Consider the following 18,092-nt stretch of genomic DNA (forward strand, 5'->3'; position numbering starts at 1 on the left):
TCTAGAGCTAAATTAAGGCATTCTAGCATGAAATAGATTAATTGCTCCCAGGCCACCCAACAACTTAAAACTTCAGGCCCGTCTCCATATTATGGAACCAGAAACACATGGGCTACTTGCACAATGAACACGTCTGTAGGAACATGTTCACGCACCACCAAGAAACTTGAAGACACAAAAGAGCACAGTGAGGCCTAAAATACTCTGTTGTAAAAAAAATCACAGTAATAAGCAAGTGCTAGTCAAAAGATGGAAGATGGAAAAAAAACAGGGTATTTAGTTGATACTTTTTTTGCAAAAAAATGTATACTAAACTGCTCCACCAATCGTCAAGGTATACCCATATAGAGCAGTCCTAACTAATGTATATAATCCCTATCTGATGTATTTAAAAACCTGATCATCTGTATAGTACCTGTATAAGCAGGGTTCAGAGAAGGAATATCCATGTGGACATGCTGGATGGAACAGCTTTAATGCAAATGACCCACAGAGGAGTGGTGGACTCCCCAGTCTTGTAGAAACAAGAGAACAATTATGGAACCAGAAACAAGAGAAGCAAATCTTGTAGCCGTCTCCATATTACTCTGAAGTGACATTTAGGAACATCGTTGCAGAGTCAGATCACTCCAATTCAAAATTGGGGAACCCTCAGTCAGAAACAGCCAGACTCCTTATAAAGAAGGCAGGAGTGGTTTATAACCAACTCTGCCTTCCTGAGTAGGGTATACACTGCAGTTAATGAGCAATGTTTATATATTTTTGGAAACACTCACAGTATTTCCTCTCCCTGTCCTAGCAATCATGTGATCGCCGGGTGCCAAGAAGGATGAGTAGTTGCTGGACCTTAGCAGACTCCGGAAGGATCAGTAGTTGCTGGACCTTAGCAGACTCCGATCAGCTTTGCTATGCAAGCAGGAGGATACATTTCCAATATTGTAGGGGATGGCATAAATGTGATAATAAATATGTATTTACCATACATTTTTAAATCCCCCCTAAAGGTTTTTTATGACCTAATGGGTGCCACAATGTGTGAAATAAAAGTAAAAAGAAAGGTTCATAAAAAATTGGAGAAATAAAGAAAACAAAATTAAGAAACTCATGGCCAGTCCAAATTCTAATATATGAAAATAATTGGTACAGAATGGCGAACACGTTTTAAAATATATTTTAGTAGTCTCTTGTGTACATAGAAAAATAAATGTGAAAAATAAACAAGTTTTTCTGCTTTACTGTCATGATCCCAATGGCAGGGGATCACAAAAGGACAAGCACAAAAACAAAACAAGCTCTAGGGTGATGGAACCTGAGCTGACCGCGATCCTGAACCTAAACACACAACTAGCAGTAGCCGGGGAATGTGCCTACGATGATTCCTAGACGTCTCGCGCCAGCCGAAGGATTAACTTCCCCTATTAGAAGAAACACAGACCTCACTTGCCTCCAGAGAAAAACCCCCACAGAAATAGCAGCCCCCCACATGTAATAACGGTGAAATGAGAGGAAAGCACATACGTAGTTATGAAAATAGAATCAGCAAAAATGAGGCCCGCTAAAGCTAGATAGCAGAGGATACAAAAGTGAACTGCGCGGTCGGCGAAAAACCCTTCAAAAAACCATCCTGAAATTACTTGAACTCATGTGCCAACTCATGGAACATGAGGAGTAATTTCAGCCCACTAGAGCAACCAGCAGCAAGGAATCACATATCTGCAAGCTGGACTAAGACAAAAATTAAGCAAAACGTGGAACAGGAAAATCAAAACTTAGCTTGTCCTGAAGATAACAGACGCAGGGAGCAGAAGTAAAAAGACACGCTGATTACATTGATAGCCGGCGAGGAAATGACAAAAAAGCCAGGTTAAATAGGAAACTCCCATAACCTGATGGAACAGGTGGACACCAGAGACCGCAGAGAACACAAGTCACCCAGTACCATCAGTAACCACCAGAGGGAGCCCAAAAACAGAACTCACAACACTTTACATTTTTTGCCGTTATTGGAAAAAAAATACAAAAATGTGCATAAAAATGTAGCCACAAAAAAATAGAAAAAACAAGAGGAAAAAATTATTTGAATATCCCAATGAGAAAAAAATGTAAAGGTCAGAAAACCGCAAGTTAAAAAAAAAAAGCTGGAAATTTTCCCATCAATTGCTTCAATAGACTCCTTAGAAGACTTGAAGCTGCAGTGGTCAGATCGCAGGACTTCAGCCAGAGATTGACAGCGGTATTTAAAAATGTGAACAGCCGCATGTGGATAGCAATTCCACCCGCGGCTGTTAGGGGCACATAACAGCTGATCAGATCAGCTGTCACATGCCAGAAAACATGTGGGCTCAGTGCCGGTGCCCACATCAATGGAGGATACATGACCTATGATGTACCTAGACGTTATAGGGGCTGTCCTCTTTCAAAAAATGTTCCGCCCTGGCTGCAGTTTGTTCTAAAATAACAGACCATGCTGCACTCATGGTTCCCACATCCAGCACTAAGCCTCTGGGCTGTTCACTTGGTCCGATATTGGTCTTGGTAGTGACGTCACATCGACAGCCAATCAGTGAGCTCAGCAGCTCTATACAGGTAGATAGACTTCCCCCTTCAGAGTTGCTGAGCTCACTGACTCTTGCTCTATCGATTTGACACCACCCTAGAAAAATGAAGCAATATCACATGTCTGTGGATGGGAAAAGTATGTGACCCTTTGCTTTCACTATCTGGGGTCACCTCGTGAAGTAATAACTGTGTCTAATTGTTTTCAGTAATTGTTAATTAGTGTCACAATTTGTTAATATAATTAAGAATTAATTTTTCCATTAATGATGACAACTCATCCTGCTGAGTTGCTGTTTTGCTGCAAACTGTGCATGAGCAGCAATGGTCATTTTGGAGAGCAATAACTTTCTCCTGCAATCCTGCCATGCTCACCATTGTTGTTCAGTGTTCTTCTGATAGTGGACCTATGAATATTACCATTAGCTAATATGAGAGAGGCCTTTAGTTGACTAGAGATTACCTTGGGTTCCTTTGTGACCTCACAGACTATTATATTCCTAGCTTTTTGAGTGATCTTCATTGGTCAAATATTCCTGAGGAGGGCAATAATGTTCACAAATTTGCTCCATTTGTACATAACCTGATTACGGATTGATAGAGTCCAGACCCTTTTTAGAGACTGTCTTGTAATCTTTCCCAGCCTGATGAGCAGAAATAATTTTTCTTCTGTGGTCCTCAGAAACCTCTTTTGTATGTGACATGATACACTTTCACAAATGTGTTGTGAAGATCAAATTTTGATAGATCTCTGTTGTTTAAACAAAACAGGTCACACACTCACACTGATTGTCTTTCCATTAAATGAAAACACTAGCCTTCAATTCCCCTTACAATTTATCCTAAAGTTTCACATAGCTTTGACACTTACAGAAGATTGACAATGCATGATTTTCCCCAATAAAAAATGAAAAAAATATAATAATTTTGACTCATTTTTCTTCATGTACTTTTAGGGATTGTATGAAAATCTGATGTAGTTTTCAATCAAATTTATCCAGAAATACAGAATACTCTTAATTGTTCACAAACTTTCAAGCACCACAATACATGTAGATAAACCAGATCCAAAATAGAGATGTCCAGAGATAGAGGATCATCATCAGAGAGCTCTTTCAGCAAAAGCTAACAGATGTATAATTTCCTACACTGTAAATGACTTGGTTATATTCTTCTCCCTCGGTCACAAACGACTTTTCTTGTACCGTCACAGCTTCGAGAACCCAGTCACCTTTGCTGGTAAAAACATCCCAGGCGTTTTTGTTGACCACAGAGGAGTTACTTTTTGGCAACATGAAGATGTCTGAAACTGTAACATAAAAGAGGGTTAACATTTTTACAAATCCTTAAACTATTTAACATAGTTCCACAGGGGTGCTACTAGGGTCCTAAAAAATCCGGGGCTCAAGCCCCAAAGTACATGGGTCCTCATACGTTCCCTCCCATACGTATACATGATCTAGGTATATAAAGTTATAAAGTTATTGTATACCACTGCTAACACTATACATAGACCAATATTAGTGTGGAGACACATGGGAGTCGGCAGACGCCTAGGTTCGCTAGCCAAAACTGCATGGACCAGGGATCATCCCGCCAATCTCCCACTCTCCATTTAACGTGGTTATAGCGCTACTCAGACAACACAGGGTGAGGGTAAAACAGTGTGGAAATACTTTATTTAACCACAAAACAAGCAGATAACATGTAGAACAGTCCCGGCAAAATACCCCAAGATGGTGCACTGTTATGATTAGGTAATTCAGAACCACAATGGACCTTGAAGTTCAGAGCACACAAAGTGACCTGACAATAACCAAAAGACATAGGACGAGCTCTGAGATGTGGGAACTCTGCTGACCGCAATCCCTAATCCTATCCAACCACACTAGAGGCAGCCGTGGATTGCGCCTAACGCTCCCTATGCAACTCGGCACAGCCTGAGAAACTAGCTAGGCCTGAAGATAGAAAAATAAGCCTACCTTGCCTCAGAGAAATACCCCAAAGGAAAAGGCAGCCCCCACATATAATGACTGTGAGTAGAGATGAAAATAAAAACGCAGAGATGAAATAGATTTAGCAAAGTGAGGCCCAACTTACTGAACAGACCAAAGATAGGAAAGATAACTTTGCGGTCAACACAAAACCCTACAAACAACCACGCAGAGGGGCAAAAAGACCCTCCGCACCGACTAACGGTACGGAGGTGCTTCCTCTGCGTCCCAGAGCTTCCAGCAAGCAAGAAAAACCAATTAAGCAAGCTGGACAGAAAAAATAGCAAACAAAAATAACACAAGCAAAACTCAGCTTATGCAGAGCAGACAGGCCACAGGAACGATCCAGGAGGAAGCAAGACCAATACTAGAACATTGACTGGAGGCCAGGAGCAAAGCACTAGGTGGAGTTAAATAGAGCAGCACCTAACGACTTCACCACATCACCTGAGGAAGGAAACTCAGAAGCCGCAGTACCACTTGTGACCACAGGAGGGAGCTCTGCCACAGAATTCACAACAGTGCACATTACAAAGTCTCACCCTTCTGCTGACTCGCCGGGATAATGGCAGCTGTTACTTTAGAGCTCCCAGGGTTGACTACCCCACCTGTGGCACATACACACAGAGAGGAGGTAACAACATGCTTAGGAAGATGACAGTCCATTGAGGTACAAGGCCAGTTGACCCGAGGGTCACAACCTGGATTCTCCGAACATCTCCATGGAGCCAGGCGACCAGCGGGTCGCAATCTTGTCTTTCTCCAAACGTATCCATTGTTTAGTGATGGTCAATGGACCGATCTGTATTCTTCCAACCGTGGTCCAGGTCCCATAGGTTATTTCGTGTAGAATGGTAGATCCATGTCCCTCGTGATGGAGCCATGACATATCGGCAGGATTCCTGTAGGGTCCCCTGGATATTTAGATGTTTTGGCAGAATCTCTGGAAGTCTCTCTGTGTCTTTCTATAGAGGCATGTGACCTATTTTTATTCTTAACAAGTGTCCTTCATTCAGTATTGACATAAAGGGTAAGAATGGAGATGAGATTAAGTAGCATTACTTGAGTATTTAATCTATTTGCGTAGTTTTTCCTCCTATGTTTTCGAAGTCACTAAACAATGCATAATTACTAGCATAACAGTAAATATCACTAGTCATCAAGGATAAGAATATGTTATATTAAATGTCAATATTACAGGCGTACACAAACAAAAGTCTGTTTTCTTGACCAACACATAAATTCAAAGGTCAACATACAGATAACAGTCTACTCTTCTTGGTTTGCTAAAAATAGACGTCTGGTTAATTAAGATACAATGCTGTGTCTCCACAATTACCAATATTACTACTATATAGGACCAAACTAATACCTCTACACAATATCCACTACCATCACCACTACACAATGCACAATACACATTATGTAATATGACCAGTACTTTTACATAACAAACATACTGTGCAAATAATATCACAATAATATCACAATACACCTTCCACTACATCATTACTGAACTACAATTAACATTTAGACTATGTGCACATATTGAGTAAATGGACGCAGACATTTCTGTATCTTTTGGCAGGAAAAATGCACGTTTTGGTGCATTTTGCCTATGTTTTTTATTGATTTGATTGAAGTCAATGGTGAAAAATGCTGTCAAAAAGCACAGAGAATTGACATGCTGCAGATTATTTTCTGCACCAAATCTGCAAGTCACAAATAAACAACGTGTGCATGACACTTCAGGTTTCTCACTCACTTTGCTGGCATCAGGATTGCTTCAGGTTTTACTAACAAATCTGCATGGCTAAAACGCACCAAAAGCGCAGCAAATCTGTAATGTGTGCCCAGGCCCTTACTAAATAAAAAAATTAAAACAAAATTATCAAAAAAACTGATATTACCACCATACAGTGGCCATATAGTGGTAGATATCAGTTCTGCAGAACATAAGTGATTACATTGCAGTTATATTTGGTGACTTGCAGCTGACTTTCTTTGTGATACAGTCTTTCACTTTTCCGTCTTTTCCATCTTACTCAGACCAACATGACAACTTCTCCAGCCAGGACTCGTCTGCAGAGATTACAATAAAGACACATGCATTGCTATGATTACATCCTCCCCCAAAATGCTAAAGACTGTGTGCCTGATAAAAGGATAGAAGATATTGCCCCCACTGTGCATCCCAGAAAGTCTTAATGCCCAATCTGCTCCTATGAAGTTTAGAATATCTTAGATGCCCATTCAAGCAAGTGTCCCCTTAAAGTAACAATGCTCCAAAAAAAGTAATAATGCCCCTCTGAGAGGCCCAATTAAAACTAAAAATGCCTTATTTAGCGCAAATAATGCCCTAATTGCCCCCCCAACACGTTATATACCGTATTATGGCCCTCATGGCTCCCTATATCCTGTATTATGCCCCCAACAGCCTCTTATACACTGCATTATGCCCCTCACAGCATCTTATACAGCATTACGAACCCCTAGCACCCTATATTGTCATGATCCAGTTCTGAGTTTGTGTTCAGCTGTCTTATCTCTGGACTGGTCATGTGGGAGTTAATCCCCTCTGCCTCACTTTGAAGCTGGCTGAGCTATTTAAGTCCTCTGCAGCCTGTGGGCCAGTGTCAGCTATAGTTCATGCTGCACGGTTTGAGCACCTGACCTGGATACTTATACTAGTGTTCCTTTTGCCTCTGACTGCCTGCACCCGTTTATGACTTGTTCTGACCTCTGGCTTGTACCCCGACTCCATCTTATGTCTCACGTTTTGGTTACCACGTTCCCGGCAGGCTCTGACTTCTTGCTTGTCCCCGACTATTCTCTGCTCACCCCTTCTGTACCGCGCTGCTATCTCTGTGTATGACCTTGGCATGTCTGACTTCTCTTTCATTACCTGTGACACCTGTGTTGTTGTTCAGTGTTGCTGCGCTGTGTGTACAACCTCTTTTCCTTAACCAGCACCCCCTGATGGAGGTTGCTCTGTACTGCACTGCAGCACCACATTACATATATAGTATTATGGCCCCCATATATACTTAAATACTGCTTTGTGTCTTCCGTGGAGCCCTATATATAGTATGATGTCCCAACTGCATATATATATATGATATGTATGATGGTCCTCAGCCCTACTGTATATAATATGATGGCCCCTCAGCCCCTAAAATGGATTTATAACATTTATAAACATATATATGACTTTTTTTAAAAACATCAGTGACCACTATAGGCCTCCTTCTTTTCAATATCACTCCCACACCATCCATCCATGGAGTCTGACAGTTTTTTAATCTGCTTATGATAATCTTTTAGGGCCGTACCAACCACAGTCTCCCAGACACTGATCAGAGAGCTGACTGTTTTCCTTCACCATATATCTCCCTTTGAAGAAGGGCCCACAAGTTCTCATCAGGATTTAGGTCAAGTGAGGAAGAAGTCATGTCATTGTTCTCTCATCTTTAAGGACTTTACAGGCAGCCGAGCAGTGGAAACTTTGATGCTGCAATGGATCATTGTCCTGCATAAACATCATGGTTTATTTTTTGTAAGATGCAAACTTTTTCCTTTACTACTGCTTGAATAAAGTTTCTTCTAAAACCTGACATTAGGTTTGGAAGTTGATTTTGAGTCCACCTTCAATCCAAAAAGGTTCAACTAGCTTCTCTTTAGTAATACCAGCCCATAACAGTGGCCACCTTTAAATTAGTGGAATCTGAGTACAAGTGAAGATATGTGCCCATTACTGATCCAGCCATGGGCCCATCATTCTGGTTCGTTTGTCAAGAGTTACTTACTCATCTCATCAGTCCCAAAAACCTTTGAAATATCTATCTTCAGATACTTCTTGGTGCAGTCTTAATGTCTCCACTTCTATGCTCAGTGGTTTCAGCCTACCTTATCTCAGCCATGTCTCTGAGCACTGAGCACCTTGTACTTCTGGGCTTCCATGGAGGTTGCAGTTCTGGAAAATGACTGCACTGGAGGATAATGGTGTAATGGTCACGTTTGATTCTTCTCAAACCTTTGGCAGTTAATGTGCGTCTTTTTTTGCAACATGTATTTTGCGACCCTGTAGACTAGGGATCCCCAACCTGTAGCTTGGGAGTTATTTGTGGCTCGCAGTCCCATGAACTGTGACTCAGGGCTGTCTGCCTGCTTGGTACATTAGCTCCAGATTTAGTGAACTGTTATGAAGAGCACATCTCAAAATAGTGAAGTTTTCGAGTAGCCCTGCACAGAAGAGCAGATTTGGGTACACTTCTACTGGTCTTGGGGGTTTAGAGATAATTTAAGTATGGTACGCTGGAGACAGGATGATACTACCAGTCAGAGGAGGTGCTTGAAGATGGATGTGACTGTGTTGGGAGTGCGTGATGGGAGAATGCTGAATGTGGTGGGGTGTGGTGGAAAACCCTGGATCTTGGCATACTGATTCGGGGTGATTTGTGTGGAAAATCTTTGGTTATCATTATACCCGTAATGGGGGCTTTGGTTGCCACTACTGTGAGGGGGGACAGGAGCTGGATGTGGCTCGCGACCCTCTTAAAGAGCTGAATGTGGCTCTCAAGGTCAGAAAGGTTGGGGACCACTGCTGTAGACTCTTTGCAACAAAACTTCTGATGGTTCTGTGACCTTGCTCCAATATCTTAGCAATTTCAAAAGTTCTGCCTCCCTCTTTAAGACTTTTAACAATTTTTAATTTTTTAGAGTCAGTTAAATTTCTTTTTTTTGGTCAATTTTGCAAGACTAAGACAAGCTGCCTAATTATTCTGCGCACCTTAATAAAGGATGTTGTATCCTGAGACTGCACCTATCTCAATACACAAATACGCATCACCTGATCAGCTTCTTCCAATAAGCATTCAAGGTTGTGCAACCTAGAGTTAGACAATCTGCATAAAATGATGATATGGTCAAAATACAGGGCTGTGCATAGTTTCTTACAATCTAATACTTTCACATATCATAATTCTAAATGTGGGCCCTGGCTACCCCAGACCAACATTGACTATGCTTCAGTAATTTTAGATCTAAGCTTTTTAAAACAGTTATCGACAAGTACATAGTTTATACAAAGACTCTGGTGTTGTGAATTCTGTTGTCGAACTCCCTCCTGTGGTCGTGAATGGTACTTCGGCGAGTTCTGTCCATGGGCTCCCTCTGGTGGCTGTGAGTGAAGCTGCTGCTTCTGAGTTTCCATACACAGGTGACGTGGTTTATCCTTTGGTTGGCTGCTCTATTTAACTCCACTCAGATCGTTACTCCATGCCAGCTGTCAATGTTCCTGTGCTGGTTCAGTTCGCTCTTGGATCTTTCTGGAGACCTGTCTCTTCCTGCAAGAAGCTAAGTCCCCGTTTGTTATTTTCTGTTCATGGTTTTCTAGTCCAGCTTGCTTTCATGATTTTGTCTTGCTAGCTGGAAGCTCTGTGATGCAGGGTGGTGCCTCCGCACCGTGAGTCGGTGCGGGGGTCTTTTTGCACACTCTGGTGGTCTTTTGTAGTTTTTGTGCTGACCGCAAAGATACCTTTCCTATCCTCTGTCTATTTAGTTAGTCTGGCCTCCCTTTGCTAAACCTGTTTCATTTCTGTGTTTGTGACTTTCATCTTAACTCACAGTTAATATTTGTGGGGGGCTGCCTTTTCCTTTGGGGAAATTTCTCTGAGGCAAGGTAGGCTTTATTTTCTATCTCTAGGTCTAGCTAGTTCTTAGGCTGTGCCGAGGCGTCTAGGCCTGTTAGGTACGCTCCACGGCTATTTCTAGTGTGTGTGATAGGATTAGGGATTGCGGTCAGCAAAGTTCCCACTTCCCAGAGCTTGTCCTGTGAGTTTAACCATCAGGTCATTCCTGGTGCTCCTAACCAGCAGGTCATAACAGTACAGCTGGCCATCTCCCCTGATTTGCGGCACGTGCTGCAGAAGTTTCAGGCTGATAGACCTGACCGTTGTCCAGCGGAGAGACTGTTTGTCCCTGATAGATGGACTAGTAGAGTTATCTCTGAGGTTCATTGTTCGGTGTTGGCTGGTCATCCTGGAATCTTTGGTACCAGAGATTTGGTGGCTAGATCCTTTTGGTGGCCTTCTTTGTCACGGGATGTGCGTTCTTTTGTGCAGTCCTGTGGGACTTGTGCTCGGGCTAAGCCCTGCTGTTCTCATGCCAGTGGGTTGCTTTTGCCCTTGCCGGTCCCGAAGAGGCCCTGGACGCATATTTCCATGGATTTTATTTCTGATCTCCCTGTTTCTCAAAGGATGTCGGTCATTTGGGTGGTTTGTGATCGCTTCTCTAAGATGGTCCATTTGGTACCCTTGTCTAAATTGCCTTCCTCCTCTGATTTGGTGCCATTGTTTTTCCAGCATGTGGTTCGTTTGCATGGCATTCCAGAGAACATTGTCTCGGACAGAGGTTCCCAGTTTGTTTCGAGGTTTTGGCGGTCCTTTTGTGCTAAGATGGGCATTGATTTGTCTTTTTCTTCGGCTTTCCATCCTCAGACTAATGGCCAAACCGAACGAACTAATCAGACTTTGGAAACATATCTGAGATGCTTTGTTTCTGCTGATCAGGATGATTGGGTGTCCTTCTTGCCTTTGGCTGAGTTCGCCCTTAATAATCGGGCCAGCTCGGCTACTTTAATTTCTCCTTTTTTCTGTAATTCTGGTTTCCATCCTCGTTTCTCTTCAGGGCAGGTTGAGCCTTCGGACTGTCCTGGTGTGGATACGGTGGTGGACAGGTTGCAGCAGATTTGGACTCATGTGGTGGACAATTTGACATTGTCCCAGGAGAAGGCTCAACGTTTCGCTAACCGCCGGCGCTGTGTTGGTCCCCGACTTCGTGTTGGGGATTTGGTTTGGTTGTCATCTCGTCATGTTCCTATGAAGGTTTCCTCTCCTAAGTTTAAGCCTCGTTTCATTGGGCCATATAAGATTTCTGAAGTTCTTAATCCTGTGTCATTTCGTTTGGACCTTCCAGCTTCTTTTGCCATCCATAATGTGTTCCATAGGTCGTTGTTGCGGAGATACGTGGCGCCTATGGTTCCCTCCGTTGATCCTCCTGCCCCGGTGTTGGTCGAGGGGGAGTTGGAGTATGTGGTGGAGAAGATTTTGGATTCTCGTGTTTCGAGACGGAAGCTCCAGTACCTGGTCAAGTGGAAGGGTTATGGTCAGGAAGATAATTCCTGGGTTTTTGCCTCTGATGTTCATGCTGCTGATCTAGTTCGTGCCTTTCATTTGGCTCATCCTGATCGGCCTGGGGGCTCTGGTGAGGGTTCGGTGACCCCTCCTCAAGGGGGGGGTACTGTTGTGAATTCTGTTGTCGAACTCCCTCCTGTGGTCGTGAATGGTACTTCGGCGAGTTCTGTCCATGGACTCCCTCTGGTGGCTGTGAGTGAAGCTGCTGCTTCTGAGTTTCCTTACACAGGTGACGTGGTTTATCCTTTGGTTGGCTGCTCTATTTAACTCCACTCAGATCGTTACTCCATGCCAGCTGTCAATGTTCCTGTGCTGGTTCAGTTCACTCTTGGATCTTTCTGGAGACCTGTCTCTTCCTGCAAGAAGCTAAGTCCCCGTTTGTTATTTTCTGTTCATGGTTTTCTAGTCCAGCTTGCTTTCATGATTTTGTCTTGCTAGCTGGAAGCTCTGGGATGCAGGGTGGTGCCTCCACACCGTGAGTCGGTGCGGGGGTCTTTTTGCACACTCTGGTGGTCTTTTGTAGTTTTTGTGCTCACCGCAAAGATACCTTTCCTATCCTCTGTCTATTTAGTTAGTCTGGCCTCCCTTTGCTAAACCTGTTTCATTTCTGTGTTTGTGACTTTCATCTTAACTCACAGTTAATATTTGTGGGGGGCTGCCTTTTCCTTTGGGGAAATTTCTCTGAGGCAAGGTAGGCTTTATTTTCTATCTCTAGGGCTAGCTAGTTCTTAGGCTGTGCCGAGGCGTCTAGGCCTGTCAGGTACGCTCCACGGCTATTTCTAGTGTGTGTGATAGGATTAGGGATTGCGGTCAGCAAAGTTCCCACTTCCCAGAGCTTGTCCTGTGAGTTTAACCATCAGGTCATTCCTGGTGCTCCTAACCACCAGGTCATAACACTCTGGGCATGGGCGTACATACCAATCATGTGGCCCAAATGCAGAAGTTCTAATTGGGCCCCCCAAACAACAAAAAATTGATGGGGTCACAGAAGAGCATATCTCACAACTTTGCAGCCTTAACAAAATAATTTTTCTCCCACTGAAGCACCTAAATTCCCTTTTCATCGTAAACCCATAAAGTATGATGGCAACAAAAGTGCTCCCCAAACACTGTATGATAACACCACAGTGAATTCCTCGATAGTACCCTGCACACACCAGAATGAGGCCCCTACTGTACCCCACCTCAACTCCCCCAGCAAAGTATGGTGACCCTAATGCAGTATGATCCCCTAACTCCACACAGTATGATGGACCCCACGCAAACTTTCACATTGTAAAATTGCTTGCATACAGTGTAATGGCCCCACATAGCCCTCCATAAAGTATAAATGCTCCCACATAGCCCTCTATATATTATAATGCGCTCAACATAGTCCTCCATACATTATACTGCACTCCCCAGTCCTCCATACAGTATAATGTACCCTATAGTCCACACAGTCTAATGCATACACATAGTCCTCTATACAGTGAATGCACCCCATAGTTCATGCAGCAGCATGTAGTAACGTCATCATGTCTGCAGCGCAGAGCCATCAGATGCACAGGGGAAATAATGTGAGAGGGAGTGTCAGCTGATGCTCCCTTCTCCATCATTGCTTTCAACTGTATCAGCATCCAGGATACCGATACAGTTGAACTTGAGATAACGGGCAGAGGATGGGGAGGTCCTGTGCCAGTGCCCTGGCTCATGGCCCTTCAGCAGCTGTGTCGCCTACTGCCATTGGTGATACACCACTGATTTAGGACCCGATTCATTAGTGCATTTATGACAGTGTTTCTGTGTGAATAACTCTCAATTTGTGACTTTTTGATTTATGACAATTTTGTATTTTTTATTTTAACATCAATATGTCTTTTTCGCATGTTTTAAACAGATTTATGAAATTTGGAGCTCTACTACTCCAGTCCCCACCCCTAGAGTGAGTTTTCATATGCTAGTTATCTTGGCACATTTTTTTAGATATCGGAGAAAAAACTTTGCAAGAAGTACAGGGATTAGACTGCAGAAGACTAGGGTAAAGTTATTTTCTCTAATGAAGCCCGCTCCAGACTGTTTGGGAAATTTGGGAAAAAGACTGACTGGAGAAGAAAAGGTGAGGGCTACCATGCATCCTGTGTCATGCCAACTGTTAAGCATCTTGAAAACATTCATATGTGTTGGCTTTTCACTCACAATTTTGCCTAAGAACACTGCCATGGACAAAGAATGGGATCTAACCATCCTCCAAGAGAAACTCGTCACAATTATCCAGGAGCAATTTGGTGATGGACAATGAATTTACAGCATGATGGAGACCAGGTCACAAAGCAAAAGAGATAAATAAGTGGCTCTGGGAGCACTGAAATTTCGACCATGGCAAGAAAACTCCCCAGATCTCTATCCCCTAGAGATTAACACTAGTTAATCCCCAAAAGCAGTTGGACCGGAAAAAAAATCACAGAAATTGTGATAAGGTTCAAGCACTGATTAGTTAAGAATGGGCTGTCATCAGTCAGGAATTGGCCCAGAAACCGATATCCAGCTGTCAACCAAAGGCAAGAAGTCTTGGGGAAAAAAGGGTCAACACTGGAAGTATCAAGTCTTTATATAAACTTGATATATTTGTCAAAAAAAGTGTAAAAACTTATGAAATGCTGATAATTGTACTCCAGGAACCGTAGGAATATCTGAATACAACATAAAAAAATGCTGAAGCGGCAAATTATGAAAACCAAAATTTGAGTCAGTCTCAAATTCTTGGCCACGACTGTACATGTTCTATGGTAAGTATCATCACTTTCAACAAAAAGTGCCATCATTTTTACACATTTTCACATATATTGTAGAGTATAACTTACTTGGTCCGCATATTATTTAGGCAGTACAGAGAACAGCATTGTATACTGTTGCTTCAGTCATGTAAGCCTACCTGTGTATACGTAGGACCCAAAAGATAATGTGCAGGTTTGGTTGTCAAAGGGAAAAGTAAAGACGTTTAATTTGCAGCTAACGACAATCCGCATCGGCATTGTATTCACAATTTTCCCATTGTAGCTTATCCTGTAATATGGGATATTTGGGGAATTGTCATCAGATTCAATCCTGGAAAATTGATATGCAAGGAGTGTAATTATTATGAAATGCAAGAACAATAAATTAATTAGCTATGAAGCCATTTTTTTTAAAGAAATCAGATTGTAATAATCATAAGCTCTATTGTTATCACTCCGTGAAACGTGTAATCTTAAGGCCTCGTGCACATGTTCAGTATTTTACCTCAGTATTTGGAAGCCAAAACCTGGAGCGGGTGACAATATGGAAGTGGTGGATATGTTTCTATTATACTTTCCCTCTAATTGTTCCACTCCTGGTTTTGGCTTACAAATACTGAGGTAAAATACTGACCAAATACCGATAGTGTGAACGTGGCCTAAATGTAAGATCATAGGGACTGACTGAGAGGCTCTGACTGACGGAAACCTCATACTAAGGCTAGTTTCACACTAGCGTTTACCTGATCTTTAACATTAGGTACGCAGGTCGTTTTGACAATGCGGAGAAAAAAAAATTGCTGCAAGCTGCGTCCTACACTGGACGCCGCATCGTCAAAACGACGCATGCGGAAGCATCCGCATATAGCGGCACGACCTGCGTACCTAATGTTAAAGATAGGTACGCAAGCCGCGTGCAGAAGTAGGCGGAGCTAGCGGCGGAGGTGCGGCCGAGGGCGGGGCTTCACGGAGGAAGTCCGCAGCCCTCCGCAGATCAGGTAAATGCAAATGTGAAACCGGCCTTAGGCTATACTCATACTGAGCTTTTATAAGGAGCCACTTTATTACATCCATGTTTCCTGAACCATGGACAGCATGAAACATACCCTGGCTACATGATGGCAGCTGTGTATATTTTACTTTGTGCATACACAAAGAATTGGGAACTGCCAGAACTGCACTGGACTAGTCAGGTCTTCAACCTATGTTTTATCTGAAATGCCTACATAGCAGGAATTACTCAACCAGGCTCTGATTTATACTGCCTGACGTAGTCCAGGTGGCATGAATTTAACGACAGGTTCTCTTTAGCGAAGATTTTGAATCAGATCCAATCCAAATTGTGGTTCAGTACAGGTGTACTGGTAAACTTGTGCCCTAATTCAGCACCACTAGTGGACGGTGTCTTTGCCATCAGGCGCCATGCACACCGTGGAACCGTACCCACCCCGTTCCCAGGCTACTGCCACAGTTGATCACACACAGCATATTTATTTTATCTGCATGAAATTAAAGAATAGCTTTACATTTCATAGATGTACAAGTCTGGGGTCCAGAAGTAATCACTCGAGATAAACATCTTCTTAAGCCCACAGAAAACATCTGGGTTCCATGACATAAATTCATCTATCCAAGACTGTAAAATAAGAAAATTCAATGTTGGGGAGAAAAAAACAATATTAGTGTTATAGAAACATGTTATTCTGGAACGATAGATAAAGAATGAAAAAATGCTGCAAACATCACAAACAACTATATATTCATATCACTATAGATATATACTGTATATACACATACATACACACACACACATATGCATAGGAATGAATGTAATAAAACATGATAAATATACACATGTAGGAAAAATGTGTACATATACAGTTCTGGTCATCGTTATTGGCACCCAGGAAGTGTAAGTACATAAAATGGAATATCTCCTGAAAAAGATGAGTCAAGTGAAACTGATTTTTTGTACAGAGCACTCGTGTTAAATAGAAAAGACCAAATGATAAGCAATAATTTGAAACAAAAAACAATGGGAGGGAAAAATAGCAAAAAATCTAAAGCTTGCTGTGACACTGGTATTGGCGCACTTTACATTAAATTAGTATGGAAACACACCTGTGGTAAATCACAAATGAGAATCACCTGTGATTAAATGTTGGTGCCCATGTGACGTGAATTAGCCAATAAATGATGACTTTAGTGTTTTAAAAAAAATGGTTTAAAACACGTGCTGGACGTTGCAATAAATATATACACACATACCTACCCAAAGTGTTAGATAGCATCAATTACAGTCGCCTCCAACTCAAAAATATTTCCAGAATCCGTCCTTTCCTCAACCTTCACTCTACCAAAATAGCCCTCATCATCTCCCGCCTCGACTACTGCAACATCCTCCTCTGTGGCCTACCTTCTAACACTCTCGCACCCCTCCAGTCCATCCTTAACTCTGCTGCCCGACTAATTAATCTCTCTCCTCGTTACACTCTTTGCAAATCCCTTCACTGGCTCCCAATTTCCCAGCGTATCCAGTTTAAACTACTAACACTGACCTACAAAGCCATCCATAACCTTTCTCCTCTGTACATTTCCGAACTAATGTCTCAGTATCTTCCCTCACGTAATCTTTGGTCCTACCAAGACCTCCTCCTCTCCTCCACACTTATTTGCTCCTCACCCAATCACCTCCAAGACTTCACCCGAATATCCCCCATCCTCTGGAATTCTGTGCCCCAACACATCCGGTTATCCACCACATTTGGATCCTTCAAAAGAAACCTGAAAACCCATCTCTTCAAAGAAGCTTACAACCTATAATGACCACACGGCCACCTCAACACCATCGGAGCTACTGCAAGCCCCGACCTACTGTCTCCTTCCCCATAATCCTGTAGAATGTAAGCCCGCAAGGGCAGGGTCTTGTACCAGTCTGTCATTGTTAGATTTGTTTACTGTAAGTGATATTTGTATTTTGATGTAACCCCTTCTCATGTACAGCACCATGGAATTAATGGTGCTATATAAATAAATAATAATAATAATAAAAGGGAAATTAATGGTAGACCATTCGGAAAACGTAAGTGCACCAATATGAGAAAGAACCATATATATGGTCAAAAATATGGGCGCAGTTAGGTTACAATAAAATACCTTTATTGATGCAGAAATATGGTAAATGGTAACACCATAACACAAGGGTGCCCGCACAGAAAATAGGTAAAATATTTGTTACACAATAAAAATACATAAAAAGCCAAAACAGAGCCACTAGGTGAAATAATGTGACTTCTAAAATGTAGAATATTATATTGTAATCCTACTAGAGATAGAGGGCATTCAATAGTATAGTATTGCATAGTGTCTATACTCAGCAGCTGCTGAGTGGGTATGCAGGCTGCCTATATGTTTAACCAAATGTATTTATATTCAAATAGTTTGCTGTGACCTCAAGTAATAATAAAGCTTAGCAGCCACTGAGTGAGTATGCAAACTGCCTATATGTTTAAGCACAATTGAATACTATCAAATAGCTTGCTTCAGGACGAAAGACTGCGATCTGAAATGCGTAGTAGGATTACATCTATATA

General features: G+C 42.3%; 1 protein-coding gene across 1 annotated transcript in view; it reads right to left on the bottom strand.

The window, feature by feature from the left end:
- The window catches only part of LOC138649799 (5-hydroxytryptamine receptor 3A-like), a 140,093-nt gene that overhangs the window by 1,411 nt on the left and 120,590 nt on the right, over nt 1-18,092 (bottom strand). The window contains exons 12-14 of the mRNA XM_069740501.1: nt 16,026-16,135; nt 14,658-14,830; nt 3,705-3,865 (exon numbers count right to left, since the gene is read on the bottom strand). Of these exons, the coding sequence (XP_069596602.1) occupies nt 3,705-3,865; nt 14,658-14,830; nt 16,026-16,135 (444 nt within the window). The remainder of the gene's footprint in view (nt 1-3,704; nt 3,866-14,657; nt 14,831-16,025; nt 16,136-18,092) is intronic.

This window comes from Ranitomeya imitator, chromosome 9 (assembly GCF_032444005.1).
Source record: "Ranitomeya imitator isolate aRanImi1 chromosome 9, aRanImi1.pri, whole genome shotgun sequence".
Classification (NCBI taxonomy): domain Eukaryota; kingdom Metazoa; phylum Chordata; class Amphibia; order Anura; family Dendrobatidae; genus Ranitomeya; species Ranitomeya imitator.